The sequence below is a fragment of the Leptidea sinapis genome, chromosome 22 (assembly GCF_905404315.1).
Source record: "Leptidea sinapis chromosome 22, ilLepSina1.1, whole genome shotgun sequence".
NCBI classification, from domain to species: Eukaryota; Metazoa; Arthropoda; class Insecta; order Lepidoptera; family Pieridae; genus Leptidea; species Leptidea sinapis.
Window position 1 is genome coordinate 6,597,440 of NC_066286.1, and position 23,661 is coordinate 6,621,100.

The following is a 23,661-nucleotide window of genomic DNA, read 5'->3' on the forward strand; positions in this document are numbered from 1 at the left end:
GTTCGATGGTAATATTTTCCAGGACTGGGTTTGAACTATTGCAATGCCGTATTTCAGTGATAAAATTGGATCTAAAATTTTTATAGGTGATAACCTGGCCTCTTATTTATACTTAATATAATAATTGATATGTTAATTATAATACTTTAAGTATAGTATGTTGATTAAAAAAAGATTTTAATACTTCTATAATGTTGATTATTACAGTGATTTTATATTTTTGAATTCATTTGTATTATTTAACCTTTACCCGACTGTGCAAAATAATGGTAATATTTGACTTAGCCGTGACAACCCTGACTGTTTTTTTCTATTGTCCCATAGCTGATCCCTATTAACCCCTCTAAGAGTTTAAATAGGGATGGGCAACATTTTAAGCTATCATGAGTAATTCGTAAATTTTTTAAGTTCTTTCTACATTTTATCTAATAGAGATAGTTTTAACTCAAGTTTTTAAATATAAATAACATAGGTTTTATAGAAAGAAATCAGAGAAAATGTCATCTAAAATCTAGTTTCGTCCCCATTCACCCCGTTTTACGGTACTAAAATGTTGTTATTTTTTCTTTCTGTCAAAGTGAGTGAATCTAATAAGGATAATCGTTGCACATTAAGATATTATGAGAAAAAAGGAAAAATGCAACGCAAACTGCGAAAAAAGAATGTGACATTAATGGATCTAATGCAGTGTCAGTAAGAGTAGCACAAAGTTCAAACCAACTAGCAACCCGGGAATTTTGATGTGAAAGATGCACCTTGTTCCTGGACATGTTAACAACTGGGAATGGACCACAACAGTGTTTTGACCCATTTGAAAAAAGCTAGGTATTTGGGTGCCACAAGAGCTCAGTGAAAGCAACCTACTCAAATTCAATTTCAAATATTTTTATTCAAAATAGGACATGATATCACTGAATTGAAAGTCAAAAACTACCACCCATTCGAAATATGCCTCAGACCTCAGAAGAACGGGCGCAAGAAACACTTCTTCTTTAAGAATCTTTATTTAGACGTAATGAGACCGAACTGTTTTTGAATTTATCTGATGATAAAATGTGAATCACTTACAGATCGTGCGAAAAAGGGTCGCGGTCAAAGGTCGGCCAGGCTTAAACCAATCGGGGATTTGTCATAGTTTGTGAATATAGACACAAGGTGTATGGTGGCATGGGAAGGGCAATGGTTATTATTATGAGCTTTTATCGCGGGGCAGAATCATCGAATCGGTTCTTCTATGTGACTAACTGATGAGAATAAAGCAGGACGTTGAAAGAAAGCAACCGGAATTGATCAATAGAAAGGTCTTTCATCACGATAACGCTAGACCAACACATCTTTAACCACTCAGCAAAAGTTAAAACAGGGTTTTGAATCGGCCACATAGCCCTGACCTTGACCTTCAGACTTCGAGCTGATTTGGTCTCTTTAGAATTTTTTAGGTAGTATCAGGTAAACATCAACAACAATATAAACAACAAAATGTAGAACTACTAAAACAATGTCTCGTTTGTATGATCAGAACTCCTAAAATTTCTATAGCAACCAGATCATTTCACTCACTACCTATAAGATGGCAAACAAAATTACACACATATACTGAAATAAAATGTAAATAAACTTTGAAAAGAGAATTTTGAGATTTAATATTTTAAATGAAAATTTTATAGTTTCTTCAAATTTTTTTGAAGAAACAATTCCCCAACCTTTTATAATACTGTAGTTAAAACTAGTGAATGGCAGGGTGCTGGTTAGAATGTAAAAAAAGCCGATAACAGTTATCGGTAAGTGTATGTAAAATGTGAATATAAATTAACAACATCGCCATCGGAACCAGCTCTTGAAATTCGCAACCAAGCGATAGCGCCTATCTAACGATATTATCAATATCTTATCGATAATGTCCGATAGACTGACCCTGAAACGTAATGACTGTAATTAATGTAACTACCAAATTAATTTACCTGTAGTCTGTATGTTATTATTGATCACACTATTTTCGATGGCATAATTGTATTAACGTATAATTTTTTCTCATGAGGAATTCAGGAAACCTTTGCTATTTTGAGCCTACAAGTTTGTCCTACAAGTTGCTACCAAACACACAATCAAATTAAGAAAACTTTTCTAGTTCTCCAATTAATAAAGCAATCTTCAAAAAGTTGTATCTGAACGCGCGCACTTGTGGTGGCTGGTCAATACTTTCATCTGGGACTTATTTTCTATACTATAAAGTATGTTGTAGATATTTTTTTTTAATTGTTGACAAAATATTACAGCATTTACTTATCACAATGTATGCCAAGTGAAACATGTACTGCATCGTCACTTTTGAGAGTTTTTTCTATTTATTTATTTCTTTTTCTTATCTTACATGTTACCAACATTCGAAACGTTTGGGTATTTTTCTAGCAAACAGTGTATCAATATAATCTAAAATACTAAGTATTATGGCACTTCTCATTTTCCGAGATAAATGGTATTAGTATGGTATATTTACCATTGTTAATGGTAAAACTAAAAATAACTTTTGACATTCATAAGTGTCATTGTTTACCAAAATTAATAAATTTGATTTTGATGTTGAAAAGGTAACTTAAATTATAAAGAATATATATAGCATTGCGGTATGCGTATAAAAAAATTGCTGCACTGGTAACATTTGTAATATTAAACAAATGTATAAGTACCACCATTTGACCATCGTCATAATTAGGGTCACAGAGCCACGAGTGAGATCATAATATTACACAATTGTCGTTAAATACGACCAACAAGGCTATACCAACATCACAGTGCAGTACAAATATTTACCTTAAGCGCGGAAGTGGTTATCTTATGTTGTGACCGCACATATTGATATTTTGTAATGCCTAGTTTGGACAAAGAATGGATGACATTCTGCAACTTTACCGTGTGATTAGGTCTCAAGGGGATTGTTAATGAGTTAAGGATCATGGTAGAAAGCTTGACGTATGCTAGAAAGGATAAATCCTTGGACTGAAGAAATAAATACTGTAATCGTTTAAAAGTAACCTGTTAAAACGCTTCTAAATCGTAGACAAAATAAGGCCTTATACGAAATTTTAACTAAAACCTTTTTTGCTTTATAATTTATCTTTATTTTTGTCTTCTTGTAGAGTAAAGAGTACAATTTGTAGAAATCGATAGCTATGTATGATGCCATTATCACATTTATCCGGTTATTTATACTGCCTGTATAGGAATGATTAGCCATTATTTCATCCCACTTCTGACAATACATACTAGATTTTTCTAAAGCAGTTCTCTACTGACCTGACCCCTAATGGTAAGCTTCTTGCACTCCTTGGCCAGCAGATCCCTGACATCCTCCAAGTAGAGCTCCACGTAGGAGCAGGACACGAGGTGTGTAACATCGGGGCTGGCCGTGTTCTCGATATGCGCCCAGATGTGGTGGAAGGCACGCGGGATGATGCCCTCGTCGTCCGGGCTCCCCTCCATCGTGTGAGTCTTGCCTGTGCCCGTTTGGCCGTACGCGAACACGCAGCCGTTGAAGCCATCGAGAACAGAGGCTACCAACGGTCTCACCTGTTGGTTAAATGATTATTTATTTATTTATTATATACAGACACTTAGATTAGGTTAATATAACAATATAATTTCTTTGTATAGTTTATTTTATAGGGTCACTAGCTGACCCAGCAAACGTTGTATTGCCGATATTAAAATCGCGATACAAAAGTAACTGTTGATCGTAGATGGGTGAAAATTTGAAGTTGTATGTATTTTTGAATGCTGACTCATAATTTATAAAAAAATGTCAAAAAAATCGCTATGGAAGTTGGAACAACCTCCCTAATTTAAAAATATTTTCTAATTTCTAAAGCGTTCTCTTTACCACGCCACTTACCGTAAATCCTAAGATTACCGTTTACCGTGTGATTGTAGTAAAACTTCAGATTAAGGAACATTTCGGACATCTACCAATAGGAGTTCAGGGGGTATAGGATAAGGAATTCAAATTCAAATATTTTTATTCAAAATAGGATGTGACATCACTTATTGAAAGTCAAAAAACTACCACCCATTCCAAAATGAATGCCTCAGACCTGAGAAGAATGGGAAAACTCATCGGGCTTTTTTTTTCATCGAATAAATATGTTTACAAAGTAATATTGTACAATTAAACTTATTATTTAATAGCCTGAGGGCGGTCACTCCATTCCCAATATGTGGTTTCATTAAGAAAGTCATTTATGTTATAGTAACCTTTACCACACAAACGTTTTTTCACAATTATTTTGAATAACGTAATACTTTTGAACAGTTCTGGGATCTTGTTGTAAAAGTATATACATCGCCCCACAAAAGACTTAATTACTCGACTTAGCCGAGTAGTAGGACCGACATTAATAGTTGAATACCTCGTTCCTATCTTGGATTATAAAGTTTGATTAATCGAATAAAAATTGTTTTCGTTGACGTAGCAAATTGTAGGTAGCTAAAGATAAGCTTCACTTGAATGATAAATATAATGATACAGGCAACTATTAAATGTTGAAGTTTATTGCAGAGTAATCTTATCTGTTGATAACATTGTAGTTTTGAATGTGACCCCTTGCGGTCAGCGGTAATTTATACCAAAGAATATACAGTACAAGTATTTATTTATACACATATTCGTAACTCTGCACGTTTTCTTGATATAAAAGGGTGGCAATGAGTTTCTTGCTACTTCTTCTCATTAGCTCAACCCTTTACGAAGTAGCGGTAGATTCAATAAGAAAAAAATTTTTTTTTGACAGTCACTTGTGTCATTTCCGTTACCTACGTAAATAAACTGATTTTGATTTGATTTGATTTAACGTTTTACAGTATAAGATAATCTTCGCAATATCACCATATTACGATGAAACTTTAAAGTGTTACTGTAACTGTCAGATCTTTATTCCATTCCGTGACTAAGTACTTATGTTATATATTTGTTATGTTTTTAAAGTTTAGATTAACAAGAGCGACGTCTCAAGCCAATTTCCTAATATGCAAATATTGGGGTTGAGCAGGTTATCAACTGTAAAGTAGATCTAGATCCAGAGATAGAGATGAAGCCACAACCTGAGAGTTGAACAAAGCATAAAATGATTAAAAGGCATTTATTTTCTCAAAATTGTTTCCTTTAGAATTCTTTTTGATGTCATTTCTAATAACTACTAGATACTTACTACCACTTCGGAAACAAATGGCGCTCTGAGAGAGAAGAAGCGGCGCAAGAAACTCTCCCAGTATTCTTTATATATTTATTATACTATATTTTTTGCGCTCTTTTCAATAAAAATTTACAATATTGTACAGTCAGTTCTATCGCTATAAAATAATCATAATCTAGTCCCAGGCTGTCCGATCATTTAGATTACATACAAGATTTTATGAAGATACGTCACTCGAACGGTTAGCTCAGTTGGCAGAGCACTGGCACGGAACGCCAGAGGTCGTGCGTTTGAGTCCCGCATCGATCATTAAATTTGGTTATCAAATTTTATTTCTGTCCTTATGTATGTACATTGCACATGTATAACAGAGACTGTGTTACTTTTTTAAATCATTGAGATATCTTCCGAAATACGAGCCCTTAGGGGAGAGGATTAATCTTTAATACCATACACACAAAGTATAATATGATACAAGACATTATCCCCTTATTCATAATAGTCTGCTAACTTAAAGCATTGCTAATTCTCACTCTGTCTTCTTCTATTCACCTAAGTCAGAATGAGAAAAAACACTACTTAACGGCTGTTTAAAGTTAGCGGACCATTATGAATATGGGGGTTAATCGTTACTTTACTGAGTGTAAAGCAACTCTGAATTCGCTCATAAAAATTTTCTTCATGATAAGTTTACATCCGTTAATTTAAAATTTATTTTTGTGTCTATATTTTGCCTATCTCGGAATTTAGAATAAACTGGGGGAGAAAAACCTATCTAGCTTTTACATCACTTATATACTTTAGTTTTTTTTTTATCTAGCTTTAGCAAGTAGCTACTACTTGTAAACCATTTTATAGGCAAATTATAGATACTGTTTTTGTTATGGAATTATGTGTTCTTCTATATTAATTGGTAGTACATAGAAATTAGACGGCACTTGTCCAAACCCAACCTCAGGTGGCATTTAGTATTAGTGGTTTTAGTTTTAGACTGGGCGCAAAAAAAATGTTGGAGATCCATACAAACAATAGGTTATGTTTTTAAAGTGATAACCCTCACTTCTAGGATTAGTACACAAATAAAATTTGAACCTGAGAGTTGAACAAAGCAAACAAGATTTTATAACGAGGCGTTATTCGAACGGTTAGCTCAGTTGGTTAGAGCACCGGCACGGAACGCCGGAGGTCGTGGGTTCGAGACCCGCATCGTTCATAAAATTTTGTTTTTCAAATTTTATTTGTGTATTAATCCTAGAAGAGAGGGTTATCACTTTAAAAACATAACATATTTTTTAGATTTACACGAGCGACATCTCAAGTCAATTTCCTAATATGCAAATATTGGAGTAGAGCAGGTTATCAACTGTAAAGTAGAACCTGTAGATGAAGCCACAACCTGAGAGTTGAACAAAGCAAACAAGATTTTATAACGAGGCGTTACTCGAACGGTTAGCTCAGTTGGTTAGAGCACCGGCACGGAACGCCGGAGGTCGTGGGTTCGAGACCCGCATCGTTCAGAAAATTTTGTTTTTCAAAAAAAAAAAAAGAGATCCATACAAATAAAGAAATAAATAATTTGCAATATCTAAAACTGTCGTATTGTGTGTTAGTGATGTTACTGTGTAGTGACGTAATTGATTGAGCTTTGTACATGCGGTAACCTTCACTTGTAAACATAAATAAACGGGCACGTTCCGTGTGCCACATTGTATTTTTATTAGTCGATAAAGTTTTAAATTTACGAGTAAACCACTTGTTACATTATTATCTAATACATATTTATCTAATTATATTAGTTTTTATTATACTGTGTTCCTACAAAGCGATTTTTATTTTTACGATAGCGTCATTACTGTTAAAATTTACCTCTCGAAAACCTTTAAAAATTCATTTATTTTTGAAGTGAAGTGACTTCTTTGCGCACATGAGCGTATAATTTTTAGGGATGAAACGCAAAAAAGTGACACGAAAGTGTGGGACATTTTTGTCCAAGAAGAGAGAGAGAGAGCGATTGAGACCGACTGAGAGGGGAGTCAAGGGCGAACGTAGCATGAAGCACATAGCCATGGAGAGAGTACGGAGTATCTTTTTTATTTATTTACATTATACTTCCAACTCAGGGCTGAGGTAAGCGAAAGAGTCAGCCAGCGCCATTTTCAAGTCTAGGACCAATCTAAACAGGCCCTAACAATTTTATTCTACAACTCGCATGTTGACAAAAGAAATCAATTTATTCAAGAATGTTTGTGACACGAACCCTCAAAGAAACCGGGATCCAAATAGACTTATTTTCGACGAAATCCCACTGACCTTGCAGTATGACAAAAGCTGTCTTGCTATGAGCGTCAAACGTTTAAGAAAATACTTAAACACTAGTTAAGTGAGCGATTATTTTATACGACTAATGAATTTCTGAATGCGAGTAATGTGATGACATGAAATGTCAAACTTTTTATTAACAATTAAGGGCATGTTCCGATATGCACTGCGACCACTGTAAAGTGTGACGTCAATTTAGTATGCTGTGAAGCCGCTCCATTTTAGCCAGTTATACTGGTTACTATTTAAACGGAACGCTATCCCGTATGCTGTCAGCGCATTTTTTGACGCAGCATTCAAATGAGTGTACTAAAGTTTTCTAGTGCATTAAAAAAATCTGTTGTTGGAGATACTGTCAAACTAAAAATATTTGGGATAAACTGTAGGTATTGTTTATAAAACGTTAGGGACTCGAGTGTAAAAAAATACTGCGAGTACCGTACCTCGAAAATGCTAGTGCTCACAGTAGAATATGGCGGTGATTTATGACGTCATATATTTCCCTAGGGTACTGCGGCAGTATACTGGCAGTCCATAACGGAACGAATTTTTCTACAGTGATAGCACTGTGCAGTGCTCGCAGTGCATATCGGAACATACCCTAACTAAAACATATTTATTTATATTTTATTATTATGTTAGTCCGTTATTATTTTATTAAAATGTGAGTCTGTATTTTTTTTATTATTATGTTAATTAATATTTTATTGCAACTGACATACAGACATATTTCATCATCTAATTTTGTTTTGTGTTTAATTACTTATACGATTTATTGTATTAAATTAATTTGCATGCCCAGTTAAACTTCGCGAAACATCTGAAACTGTAAGATTGAACCATTGTAACACACCATGTTTATACGCAAATTAAGAATTTGATTGATTGAAGTAAGAACAAATCGCAACCGATTTAGATCGAGTAGAAGGCCCCGACCCCGACGATTATATTTTCGTATAGTCCATCCGGTTAATTTAAAAAATTGCAAAGTGCAGAGTGACATACGACTGGTAAAATACAGTTTCGGTAAATACTAAATAATATATGTAAATTTAAATATTCAAGTAAAGTAAAACTAAAATGCATCATAGTTTAATGTAAAGTGAAGTGCCTACTTCAATAATGTAAACACAATCGAGTCATGAATCATAAATGACGCGGAAAACTGCAAATGTATATTTAGTTCGTACAACGCACGACGCTAATGGGGTTACTGTCAAGGCAACACACGACAATCCTTACACCTAATGTTATATAATATACTAGTTATTCCCGACTGTTTAGAAATGAAGAAAGAAAGAGTTATGTACTTGCGACTTGGACCGGCTTCGTAGGGACGTAATGATTAAAGAATTTTAAAATAAATTTTACAGCTGACTTTTCGTTAAACGATTCAAACAATTATGTTTGGAAGTAACGCACTATGAATGTCTGGCTTATTTGGGTTGAGGTTTTCAATTCGATCGGTATTTTATTTTTATGTATGTACTACACCGATTACTCTGAGATTTATGATCCGATTTACGTAAGTTTTCTTTATTAGGTTTTATATATTCTTACAAATTAGGGAGGTAGGTTAATTAAATATATAGTAGAAGACATAAGTATAATTATGTATTTAATCTGATATTATCCCCGCACGATGAAATAGGGACTGGCAGCCATCTCAGTGACGGCATGTCCAGACAGACACAAAAATCACCAATCAAAAGTACCGTTTGTAAACTGCCCGTGCCCGATCATGATAGGGAAACGTTAATATTATATGAGAGGATTCCGTCAGTGTCACCTTCATTAGCTGAGATAATTTATAGAGGGTATGTTCCGATATGCACTGCGAGCACTGCACAGTGCTATCACTGTAGAAAAATTCGTTCCGTTATGGACTGCCAGTATACTGCCGCAGTACCCTAGGGAAATATATTACGTCATAAATCGCCGCCATATTCTACTGTGAGCACGGGCGCTTTCGAGGTAAGGTACTCGCAGTACTTTGATCACGTGATCAGTCAAAACCACTCGGGTACCTAACGTTTTATAAACAATACCTACAGTTTAATCCCAAATATTTTTAATCTGACAGTACTCCAACAACAGTTTTTTTAATGAACTAGAATACTTTAATAAACAAATTTGAATGATGCGTCAAAAAATGCGGCTGACAGAATACGGGATTGCGTTCCGTTTTAAATAGTAACCAGTATAACTGGCTATAAAGGAACGGCTTCACAGTATACTGAATTCACACTGTACAGTGGTCGCAGTGCATTTCGGAACATACCCATAAATAGCGTCTACATAGACTATGACAGCTGTGAACACGTCGAAAAAAAAGCGGCGAACTGTTTACGCCGTCTTCACTTGCGAGGAAAATCAGTCATGTTTGAAGTCGTTTCGCCAAACGTCAAGTTTGTTTGATTACATAATATAATATAGCCATACAGCCTACTTCAAAACTATAATTTTAGTGATAAAACGCATATTATATTAAAACAAATTATTGTGAATTATAAATAATTTGATAATAATAAATGTTTTTTCGTCTTGATTAAACTTGAAAAAACTGTATTACCCGAACAAATTGAAAATGCTCTGTTTACTCTTATATAATTTGCAGATAGGTACTCACTTAACTTTGTAGGGATAATACTATTATGATTTGTGTGTCATATTATTGCACATGTGGCTCACTATAGGAGCAAGTGGGTTGAAATAGTATATTTCATAACGAGTGCGGAAAGCCTATCATTGCAAAGAGTTCCGACAAATGTCTACCCGAGCCGAGACGCAGCCGAAGGTGAGGGTTGACAGTCGGAACAAGTTGCAATGACGGTTCCGCACGTGCACTGAACAACTATTTTTAATACAGTTGCGAAAAAATGAAGCAATTTAATATAATAATAAAAACACAATAAACTCAACTAACTAATTATTTATTTCTTACTAGCTGACCTGACAAACCTTGTTTTGCCATATTATAAATTATATATGTAAACCTTCCTTGAGCTTCAACGAATCTATTACAAAAGATTTCATTGAGATCGATTGAATAGTTTAGGAGTTATTAGGGAACATACAAACATACATTCTCTTTTATATATATATATATATATATATATATAAAATTATAAGAAATGAAACCTAACCTAAATCATTGAATTAAATCATTAAATCTGATATTGAAACAAATTAGTAGCTTCTTTTTAGAAATATTTGCAGGAATCATAAAAACTTCTATGAATTTTTTCTGTATAAACTTCGTGGTTGGTTTTTATTTTTAAAAGACATAAGTTTGACAGTTGGGAAAGAGAACGCACGAGTTCGGAAAAGGTTAAGAAAAAGCTCGAGTATGTAATAGCCCACATCCCGAACGCTATACGTCTCTGCAATACGCCACTTTTTGAGTAACTGTATTAAAACATAATTTTAGACATCAGTCAATACTCTAAAAAGGATTAATGCTATAATGCCTGTCTTACGTAGCAAGAGTTACGTCAACATCTTACGAGAATAAAATTAATCTTCCTCCAATTTGAAATGTTGGTGTTTTGCCAAACCATTATACAGATTGTAACATTGAAATTTCGTATATACGGATGTTAATATTTAATTCATGCGGACAGTTAGGTTTAAGCGCTCGATTTAATTGAATTACTATTATGTAAAGTTTGAGAATTTTTGTTTTTGTTGAGAAAAAATTTAAATGATGTAAATTGTATTGTATTCAAAGAGCGACTGCTAAATGGCAAAATGTATACTTTGATATTTATAAGTGTCACTTTTACCTTCGAGAATAGCACTGAGGGTGAAGACCGCTATGCTGATAGTAGTATTTTGATTATGACGTTCCTATAGTTTGATACTTGATTTGGTGATCTTTATGTTGCTAACTTTAAGCTTTACTGTTCTACCAAATGAATAGAAGAAAAATCTGGATCATCTAGCGGTATGACAAATAGATTACGATAGATTCCCAAAAATGTAGTTTTATCCGTGTTTTAATGAGAAACAGCAAGAATAACATTAGAATACAAAGGTAAATTTCGCCACTACATACAAGCTTGTAATAGCTTAGATGAGACTTTAGGTGATCCGAAAAGCAGAAAACCCCGGTTCGAATCCAGATGTCCTATTAGTTTTTTTTTTGTTCAAGTTTTGTACATTCATAAGAATCCGAGCAAGGCTCGGTCGTCCGGATATTATATATATATAGATGATGCTTGTTTGTTAAAAATTTTTTTGGTTCCGTAACCAAAGCGTAAAATACGCACCTATTACTGAGAGATCGCTGTCCGCGGGCTGTATCTTAGAAACTGCAACAACTATAATTTTGACAGCGTCAGTACATCTCAATGACCAAACATTGATGCCTGTAAAAACTGTACTTAAACATATTTCCTTTTCAATATGTCGAGTTGAAAAACTTAAGTCTATGGATCTGCTCCTCCTCCTCGAAAAATTTGAAATCGAGATAACAAAATTCATATAATTTTCTCAACGTTTCCTCTGCATGGTGGTGACGGGCAACTTATTTCATCATAAAATTCATTACTTCAGTCTAGAGTGCCTGCTGGAGTCAATTACGCGTACGGCTGACAGGTACCTAATCGTCAATGAACAACGCCCGCGGTTCGTTGTTACTCGTCACTCGTGAAGGCTGTATACGAAATACCGCCCACTTCAATGACTCAACTGCATTTTATAGCAAACGCGTTAAATAACACAATATTTGACTTGTTTTGAATTCCGTAGGCAGGTATTAAGATATATTTGACACCGGCTGAATCCGCGACAAGCTCATTTCATTGAGAGCCTACTTTTAAGGCGAAGAGTAAGCAGAAAACACGCAAACATGGTGTTTTTAGACAAGTTTTGTTGTGAAAGTATAGCATTTCGAGCTATGAACACTACTTAATCCTATTACACATATCCTTAAGTCTTATTTGTAGGTTGCTAATGCTTGCTGTTGGTTATAGTTAACACTGCCGAGCCTTTTTGAACTACCACATTTCTTTGAAGTTAAACAAGTTTTTTGGCATGGCGTGACGCATTTTTTTGGTACTTCTCTCAGAAAAGTTATTCTTATAGCTTGTACTTTTTTGTGTAGGTTCATTTGTTCAGATTAGTAGTGAATAACGAGGATTATAAGCATATAAACTGTTTTCCACGCAAGAATTTTGAAAATATTGGCTTCGTTACATAGATGGCGGGCCGGCAGCCGTGAACTCATATCGCTCAAGGTCGCTGGCATTTAGTGTCGCCTTAATGCTAGAGGCAAAATAAGCGGGTCACTCAATGCTAAGTGATCACAGCCGTCGACGCTCTTTAACAAAGCCTGAGGATTTACAATAACATTACCGAAATTTTTGTATGTACACATTTGTTTAAGATACCCTTGTTATACCCTCGTTTCGACCTGAAAATACCGAGCGTTGATTTCTGACAGTGCATAAGATTCTGTAGCCATATAGGAAAACAAGTTATAACCAGACGCACACTTCTACACTGTGGCCCAACCTTAAATTATGAGGAAAAAATTTATACTACATATTCCTAAAACAAAAATGGCAAATGGAATCCACTAATTATGTTGGCTATCATAATCCTATCCCGATACGATCAGCAGTTTTTGTGTAACTGAAAGAAAAGGAGTCAAAAAAACACAATTTTTTCATGTCAAAAGTACAACAATAAAAGAGGTTGTATGAAAAGGGTGATGCGAACGGAATAAGTCCGGAATGTAGACAAATGGACCGTACGGAAAAGTGAGAAGTAGCGGATAGCTGAAAGAAGGGCTCGAGGTACGTATGGGTTGATAGAGTTCAGTATTAACCTGTCCATACTCAAAGAATTCGACATCAACCAGCATCAGCAGATTTTACGAAGTGGAGTGCAGTCCTTATGAAAATATAATGTAAGCTGTATTGACTGCTTTCAATATCCGAACGTTAATTTAAAATTATTAAGAATCAAAAGTTTATGCCCTCCGTGAATGAACCTGAACCTCAATATGACAGACTTAATTCACAATTCCATTACCATCCCAAAAGATTGAAAAGATATCAACAAAACGATCCATAGATCGGCTATTGAAATGACAAGATAGCGATTGAATAGAACAGAAATCGACCGATAGTAAACTCGGCAGAAGACAATACAAACTCGATACCTCAGTTCCATCTTTGGAACAATTCAGAAAAGGGTTCCAAAACAAAACAAATCGACTTGTTCCTTTTTGAAACGAAAACATTCTAGAATAATGAAAAAATGAATACCTATTGAAAGTAATAGTTCCTGATTGAAACGAAAATATTCTAGGCTTATGAAGAAAATAATGTTTAAGCATTACTGTGTATCGGTCTGAAGGGCGCCATAGCTGGTGAAATTACTGGGCAAATGAGACTTGACATCTTATGTCTCAAGGTGACGAGCGCAGTTGTAGTGCCGCTCAGAATTTTTGGATTTTTAAATAATCTTGAGCGGCGCTGCATCGTAATGGACAGGGCGTCTCAGAGTCCTTCAGCTGAACGTCCTGCTCGTCTTGACCCTTACTTTCATAAAAATAAAGTAAAAACTAAGCATTTACTTATCGACTTGTTTCACTGTTGTAATGGTGGGTTATCGTATATGGAATAATTTCTCATACTTATCTCAAACATACTGAATTTCAGATATCTTACACTTTGGAACTGAGGTATCGATGTATATTATGTTCGTTTTATTTTCTGCGGATCTCTAAAACGGAGCCTTCAACAACGACAAGGTCGTTTACAAGGAAGCATTGTCACAACAAGGTTTGTAGTCGCGTGGGATGTTACGGTCAATTCATTATATTCCGGTGGACCTATTTAGGGCTTCAGTTACATCATCGTATTTGTCATAAAGCTATTTTTTTTTATTTCGGGGTAAATGTATATTCGACTAAGATATTATAAGAATGCACTGGTCAACAAGCTTTTTTATTTCAATAGAAATCTTATTATAGGAATTATAACTTTGGGTTGATCTGGAACTTGTGAACTATGGCAGAAAATAAGGTCTTACGGCGCGAAAGACACTAAGCGATACACCTCACTTCTATGATAAAGTATACAAAATTAAAGACGGATGGCTTAGTCGGTTCTTACTGGCTCTTGCCCTGAAACCCGAGAGGCAAGATTCGAATACCGCATCGTCCATACATTTTGGTACTTACAAATTATATTTGTACACTCGAATATCGTTAATTTGTTGTCTTATATATTAGAAATATTACATTAAAAAAACAATTAAGTGACTGTGAGTTGCACAAAGCAAACAAGATTTTATCAACGATAAGTCACTCGAACGGTTGGCTCAGTTGGAAGAGCACTCACACGGAACGCGAGAGGTCCCGCATCGTTCATAAAATTTTGTTTTTAAACTTTTTTTTGTGTAATTAGGGACTCTGAAGTCTGAAACTTAGGTGGAAATATCTCAATAATGAATAATAAAATTATTCATAGGAGCAATTCAATTCTAGTTACGATGTCGATAGGTTATTGAAATGTAAGTAGGCGTAAAAGGATAGATTAAGACTACGTCTATTAAGTTAAACTAAGAATCGATAGGTTACTGAAAACGGCCGTTAATTAAGAGTGCAATAGAACCATTGACTCACACCACGCTGCCCCGGTTCGATCCTGGCCTACCAAGTAGTAATATGTTTTTGGTCTTCAAATTCATACGTAAGTTTTATAAAGGGCCGTGCCTTTGATTCCTTTACTGTGACAAGAGAGTAGGCGACGGTATTACATACTATTATCATCATCCTCTTCCATGAAAAAAAAAATCACTTCGACTTTATAAAGATACCTACGCACTGAATCATCGCTTTGTTTATTCACGTTCTTCGAATCAAAAGGAACTGGATTTTTTTTTACCCACCTCGACAAAAAGCTGTCTTTTAGCCCCTGGTATGAGGGAGAAAAGTGACCGATTCTCTCCCGGAAAGACGACTTTTTGTCCATCGTATCGGTGCCTTAAAGACAGCTTTACATCGAGGTCTGGAAAACATCGTATATATGAGATAAGTAGGACATTGCCACCCGCGTTTGTCAATTTTCCGCGTAATATACTATTTCGTCGCGATGCTGGTGCATTCATGTTGAATAACTAAACAATTCAATCCAAAAGTACAAAACTCACATTCATAAATCCCTTTATTTGTACAAAGTAATTTGCAAGCACATATGATACTTTCCTGGTAGAATTTGGTAACCTGTGTCAGGTTACAATTGTTCAGTGAACGTATTAGCCATTTCTGATATCGTTTCATTAAACATACTAGTTCTACACTCCGTAAGTCAGTTAAGTCAGTCAGTAATTTTAAAAATATAAAAAAAGAACAGATTTGATCACGATATTTTATAGAATTTTAGAGATCAACCACTTCTTATAAAAGCGCGTTTAACAACTTTAAATCCGAACAATTCCGATTCCCCTGGTGTTCTAAGAGAATATGGGCGGTGATCACTCATCATCAGTTATTCCCATACGCTCATTCTGGTATGCTAAAAAAATTTCCGGTTGCAATTGTTACGAGTACTAGGGTTATCGGGTTATTAGGTTGCGAGTTGCATTTTATTTATGAATTATTGTATTTTATTAATTATTAGAAACTTTAAAATACATTTAATATTCTTTTATGAATCATCGTTAACAATTACGACAACTCTTGTATCATCATCAATATCATTAAAATTATTACAATCTAAAATAGAAACTATAGGTTCATGGTTACTAAAATAGGAAATATTTTTTTTGATTCGAATCATATATAATAATAATTTTATATGTACATGCATATATGCAGACACTTTAGATGCGTCTCGTAACGGTGTCGCAAGTCCAGAGATTTTATCTCATCTTAAAATTTGCGTACCTCGCTAAAAGAAATTTTCACTTCACAAAATTTTCTAAAGTTGGTAGGTACTGTTGCTAATTTATTAACGGCCGTTCCCTATATTCAGTCTATCTCTTACTTGAGATAAAAATCGAAAGTATCGTTGACTTTTCTGTCCCAATAAACTTATCGACGGTAACTCACCTTATCCGTACATGCCGTCTGTCAATGGGACGAAGTGTATAGCTTACCTGCGATAGAATTTTGTATGGAAATTGCAATTCACGCGTCCCAATATAAGGCGATAAGAATCACTTCTCGGGTATATTGGGACAGCTTCAGATTATTGACAGCTAATTACTGTTATGAGAAGGTAGTAATTTATCTCTATCGGTAGATAGTATATTGGGAACGGCCGTAAGTCTACAACTAACGCTGTCTAAAAAAAGTTAATTTCAAATACTTATGTAAAAATAGGTCATGAATACGAAACTAGTTTAATAAATGAACTAATCTTCAAAAATCGTTTCAGTGATGACGAGGTGTTGAACTTGTCACAGCAATAAAATTTCGTGGATATTTTCGATGTTCGCGGTTCTTGAAGAGCGAATTCCCGCTAATTATAAAGCGTCCCGTTCGTCATTCTACGGTCAGTAGTGATGGTAGTGACGTGAATCAGCGAGTCATCAACATAAGTAGGTATATGATGGCAATCATAATAATTATTTTGAGTACAGACAGGATCGTAATCGTTATAAAAATTGCAAGCAATCACTTGATTGTTATTACAAACAATTTTATTTGCGTTTAAAATTAAGCATTTTGTTCCTTTTAGGAATACTGCGATGTCTGGCTTTAACAGTATAAGCCTTTCTAGATCTAACAACATGCGGCGGCTATCATTTGGTCTTCGACGGTTAATGTGTTGGTAATCCATCGATAATGTAATCCGTAAAAACTGTAAATAGATTTCTCTTTAATACTGTGTTTTCTACAGACACGAAGTCCAAAAAGTATTTAAAGATTTTTTCTGTTTATCTTATGTATGTCTTCATTCGAATTATGCTTGAATATAAATAAGTTAATAAAATATTATTATTTATATATGCTACCTATTGATAGGTTTTAAGTCGGTGGTTAGGAGATTCTATATGAAAAACATCTATTTCACAAATTTGTATGGATTACTCAAAAACACTATATCCTGGAAGAAATAATATGGAATGTCTGCAGACTATTTGTCGTTAAATGTTATCGCTTGTCGTCTACAGGCGGTATGCGTTGGATAAAACAACAATCATTCTTGATGTGCAATGTATCTTATAAATTAACACAATTCTGTATTTTTATCATTATTTAATGTCCACTAATATATTTATATCTCATTTATAGTACCTAATGCCACCTTTATTATATTATATACAGTTACGTACAGATTATACTATAATTTAGTATTTATTATTATTACAATTATTTACTTATTTTTATTTTATTACACTACTTACTTTGATACCTACGCAAATTAATTTGCAATGGGAAGACTAAAAGAACTTTCTACTTCAAATGTCACGAGGGGCTGCTGAAAACCAGTGTTGTGTTGGTGTCTTCTGCACTGACACAACAATATACTGAGTCAGCTCCTTTTAGTAGGGAATCACGCTCACACTGTTATTTTTGTTTATTTTTTTTATTTTTTTATAATATTTGTTACGAAGAATAAGAATTTTAAGATTTTAATTAATAATGTAAATTATTGTTTTTGTGTGAGTGTTTTTTTATTGCTAATAAAGTGTTACTATTCTATTCTATTTTATTTAATATGCTTTTCGACCATGTCCGCGTTGACGATAAGCAGGACCGGGAAGAAACCCATTGATAATACCTATTTCTCTTATAGTATCTTCTATTTCTACTCAATTCGATACAATGACGTAATATTGTAAAGAGAACGCCGTTTATCGGAACGCAAAAACTAACGATACCGTTTTTTTTGTAAATAACTTTTTTCAATAGATTGTGCCAAACCGGTTTGTAATAGAGGAATTGTTATTAATCGACGTTGGGTTTGTTGTTAATTAAAATCTTGTTAAACACTTTAATTGTTAAATTTTTTTTTCCAGTTCGGCGGACGCGGTCGGCTGGTGAATGGTGGATGTTGTGGTAAGGTGTAATTTGACGGAACGGTTTTGTTATTTGTTCTTTTTAGTATGGATCAAACATTTTATTACTTTGGGGACTAATGACTATACCATTAAAAGGCATAAAAGGCATTTATTTTCTCAAAATTGATTCCTTTGGAATTGTTTTTGATGTGATTTCTAATAACTACTAGATACTGCTACCGCTTCGGAAACAAATTGCGCTATGAGAGAGAAGAAGCGGCGCAAGAAACTCTCCCAGCATTCTTTTTTTGCGATCTGTTTAATAAAAATATACAATATTGTACAGTCTTTCTATCGCTATAAAATAATCACAATCTAATCCCAGGCTGTCCGATCATTTAGATATTCAGCAGTAGGTAATAGGATTTACGACAGAGCCATTTTTTTATAAAACATTTAAATTTATTTATAGATAATGCCTGAACAGTGGCTGGGACTTTATTATAGAAGTGTATACATTTACCCTTAAAGCTATTATGTATCTTATGAAGCCTACTAGAATTAGTTACAAGCAATCCCTTATTTCGAGTGTTATAATAATTCATTAGGAGGGTGTACAATGTAATGTTATAATAACATTGGGAGGCTTCTTTGTACGGAACAACACAGATTTTGAATTGGCGACTCATTCTGCCGTGAAGCAGTAATTTGCAAGCTTTATTGTCAATATACGGACGACGGAGCCTTGCTCGGATTTTTAAGAACGTACAAAACTTGAACAAAAAAAAAACCAATTGGACATCTGGATTCGAACCGGGGTCTTCTGCTTTCCGGATCACCCAATGTCCCATCTGAGCTATTATAGTCTTGTATATAGTGCCGAAATTTACCTTTGTATTCTAATGTTATTGTAGCTGTTTCTCAATAAAACACGGATAAAACTACATCACGTAGTCATCATACACGAAACTTATCGATCGATTTATCTCCCCCAAATCCCCTGTATACAAAATTTTATGAGAATCGTTGGAGCCCTTTGCCATATATATATATATAGAAGAATTGCTCGTTTAAATATAAAAGATTCGGTCTGAAGGGCGCCGTAGCTAGTGAAACGACTGGGCTAATGAGACTTAAGGCGACACTAAATGCAGGCGACCTTGAGCGATATGAGTTCACGGCTCCTATGTTACGAAGCCAATATTTTCCAAATTAACATTTTAACAGGCGCAAACAGTTAATTGCTTACAATCCTCATTGATTACTAATCTTAATAAATCTACCAACACAAAAAAGTAAAAGCTATAAGAACAACTTTTATAAGAGCAGTATACTAAAGAAATGCATCATGCCGAGAAAAAACCTGTTTACCTGCAAACAAAACTGGTAATTCATAATAGCTCTGGAGTGTTAAGTTTAACTAACAGCAAGCATTAGCAACCTACAAGTAAGACTTAAGGGTATGTGTAACATGATAAAGTAGTGTTCATAGCTCCAAATGCTATATTTTCACCACAAAACTTGTCTAAAAACACCTTGTTTGCGTGTTTTCTGCTTACTCTTCGCCTTAACATCTTATGTCTCAAAATGACAAGAGCAATTTTGAGTGCAATCAATATTACTGAGCGACACTGCTTTTCAATGCGTAGGGCGTCACTGACCATTTAGCGCAAACCTTCTGGTAAACAAAAAGCTACTATAGAATATAATAATAAAAACAAATCCTGAGGAAATACGGAGATACATACAAATTGTATAGTTATATAATCTTATTACATTACATAAATAATTAAATATGTGTTTAAATTATAATAATTATAATTTAAATTATGACTCAGTTTTACTCACGCACATCGGACTTTCTCGTAATAATACTGACTAAAGATTTTATGTTTAAAATATTTTTTTTTAAACTCTTGTGATAACTGAACTTAAAGACGGTATTGTCAATAATTTACATAATTCACAAATCTAGATAGAAAAAAATAGCGGCCAACTGTTACCATCTATTTCCAATAATGCACGCACACTAAAACAAAGTGACTGTCGCGAGTGTAAGACGTAGCTGTCATGCACACTATAGTAATAACGGGCCTGTTGTCATTCGTTGCCTAGCAGCAACATATAATAATAAAGGTTATCTGTAAATGCTGCGGGGGTATTCAACCTAATTCGTTATTATTTTTTTAAATAATAAAATATAATAAAAGTATCTATGTATTTACTATAATATTCTCGAATTGTCGGGAACGGTTAGATCACAGATCGTTGCGTAGAGATGTCGCTTCATTGTGTGTCTTCTACCGCATTTATCACGGGGAGTGTTCCGAAGAGCTGTTACACCTGCTCCATTCCTGCCGCCGAATTCCACCTTCGCACGACACCACACAAATTAGGATATCATCCCCATTATCTGAATGTGTGGCGGTCCTCCACAGTGCTACTTTTCAAGGAGCTTTCCTCCACGTACTACCTTCCTTGTTCGGTGTTTCCGGGACGATACGACATGGGTACCTTCAAAAAAGGCGCGTACACCTTCCTTAAAGGCCGGCAACGCTCCTGTGATCCCTCTGGTGTTGCAAGAGAATGTGGGCGGCGGTAATCGCTTAACGCCAGGGGACCCGTACGATGGTTTGTCCTCCTTTTATTAAAAAAATATTTTTTTTACACAAATAAAATTTGAAAAACAAAATTTTATGAACGATGCGGGATTCGAACCCACGACCTCTGGCGTTCCGTGCCGGTGCTCTAACCAAGTGACCTGCAGAACTGAACTGTAGATGAAGCCCCAACCTGAGAGTTGAACATAGCAAACAGAATTTTATAACGAGGCGGTACTCGAACGGTTAGCTCAGTTGGTTACAGCACCGGCACGGAACGCCGGAGGTCGTGGGTTCGAATCCCGCATCGTTCATAAAATTATGTTTTTCAAATTTTTTTTGTGTATTAATCATAGAAGTAAGGGTTATCACTTTAAAAACATATTGTTTATATTTTTTTATTGTTTTGCCCAGAGAATGAACAAGCCCCAAACCCAATGTTTGAATCATATTTAATCATATAAAAACAAAAACAGAGCAAAACAAGAAACACTAATCGAGTAGTTATCGTCGCGGTACATAAATTATTGATCAGTGCTTGATGAATGCATTAAACAGTTGCATTTGTTTCGCATTTATTATGAATCCATTAGCAATGTTTTTAAGCCGTTCACTTATTTACTTCTCTATTCCGTTTTCAACAGTTATAAATATTTAATTTTATTTATATACAATAATAATTGTGTGGACGATTCGAGATTCGAACCCGCGCTTCTCGCCACAATTCGATAGATGAACAAACATACCAAGATTCATGCATAGTAGATAGTACGTATTCATACACGGTTGAAATATTGTATAAGTATAATATAGTTAAAATAAATTCTTGTAGTGGGTAAGAGCGAGAGATAACACGAGAGGCGCGGGTTAGAGTCCAGCATCGTCCACGAATTTTGGTACAAATTAAATTTGTAGAAACAAAAAGGTTTTCTGCTAGGTCTTCCTCTATACACCGCACGGCATGTTAATGTATACACAAAGGGTACTCACCATCTCGTCGTACATGGTCTTGGTGTCGGCGTTACAGTCGTAAGCCGCGTCGTACGTGAACAGCTTGTCCTCCCCCTTGGGGTTGTACACCTGCACGGCGCCGCGCTCCGGCCACACCTTCACCACCTGCACACCACACTACAATACAGTAATAGAACAGTACCTACTTTAACTTCATACTAGAGCGCCCGAAACGACGCACGCACACATACACACGATATACAACCGCTGTAGTCCGACAACTTCGTGCGCGACCGTCTCACGGGGTGGCAGACGGTGGCAGGGACGGAGTACTAAAATATCAGCAGGTAGCGGGTGGTGTTGCGGGGAAGGGCAACGTTTAAGACTGCCGGAACTAGTCTATAAACCCCTAGAATGGTCGCGCACGAAGTTGTCGGACTATAAGCAATCTTAGGGAGACAAAACTATTGAGTGCCATGCCGTACGTGTGGGCAAGTCGGTCGCGGGAGACCACGTACGACATTCGTTGGAGATTTATTGAAAAAAGGAAAAGTCCGAAGCACCCGGAACCGGCGAGCATTTATGAAAAGAGTAATGTATGTAGAGGAAGGTTTATTGGGAATAGAAGTGGCGTCCTGTTATCTGTGCCCATCTCAACAGGAAAAAGGCGTGAGTGTGTGTGTGCTAATGCCCACGTCTAAGCGTAGTAAAATCGACATATAACTTATCCTGTGTTACTAATAAACGCGAAGTAAAGTTATTCCAAATTTAAAACTTTTTCTATCTTACTTATAAACGCAGTGTAAAGTTACTCCAACTATAAAATTACTACTCCCTGTTATGTAATTCTGTAGTGACAAAGATAAGGACAAAAAGTTTTATACTTGGAATAACTTTACATCGCGTTTATAACACAGTTTGTCTTTGACAGAGAAAACATATTGGAACTGCCTGTTAACAAGTTCACAGCTTAAGGCTGGGGACCGAGCCGATGGCCTTGAGGAATCGAAATCGTCTACAATTATCCGTCAATTTCCCCTACTTTTGACTGTGGCTTAGTAACAGAGAGATCAGCCACAGATGACTCAACAAATATAGCTCCCCCCGATAAAGACGACAGACAAAACGATGACGTGTCAATGAAACGAAATGCGCCTCCACAATCGGCGATTACACGCGACCACGATTGTGTGGAGGACTTATTCGCTTCTAGTCGCAGATTATCGTCTATAATTGTCATAGTGATCGCGGCGATCGGTGACATGTAAGGTTTTCGGGCAAGCATTAAAGAAATCGCGTGTAGTTGCGTGCGCATGCCCATACGATCACCGGTCATTTATTCACTGGAGGACACTATAAGGTGAGCGGTATGTACGGGTACATACTTCGCCTCGTAGCGGCGTTGTTTTGTTTTACTTTTATTTACATAGAGCGACTACGATGCAATGACTGGGTGGTCAAATGAAGAAACATTTATATTCATAGAACTTTATCAGATTATCACAATTGTTGCATTCTGAAATTAAATGATATGAAACTCCACGTCCATCTTGAAGGACTGCCGCTGAATAAACGGACTATCGTATGCTTACAAGATGATCAACTATCGGACTATCATATGCTTACAAGATGATCAACTA

General features: G+C 35.4%; 1 protein-coding gene across 7 annotated transcripts in view; it reads right to left on the reverse strand.

The window, feature by feature from the left end:
• Positions 1 to 23,661, reverse strand: part of LOC126970804 (kinesin-like protein Klp68D) — a 74,507-nt gene that overhangs the window by 40,966 nt on the left and 9,880 nt on the right. For all 7 annotated transcript variants that reach the window (XR_007730704.1, XR_007730703.1, XR_007730700.1 and 4 more), the window contains 2 exons: positions 22,061 to 22,186; positions 3,295 to 3,567 (listed from right to left, as the gene is read on the reverse strand). Coding sequence is in view for 2 of the 7 variants with exons in the window: in XM_050816924.1 (XP_050672881.1) it covers positions 3,295 to 3,567; positions 22,061 to 22,186 (399 nt within the window). In the remaining 5 variants the exon portion in view is untranslated. The remainder of the gene's footprint in view (positions 1 to 3,294; positions 3,568 to 22,060; positions 22,187 to 23,661) is intronic.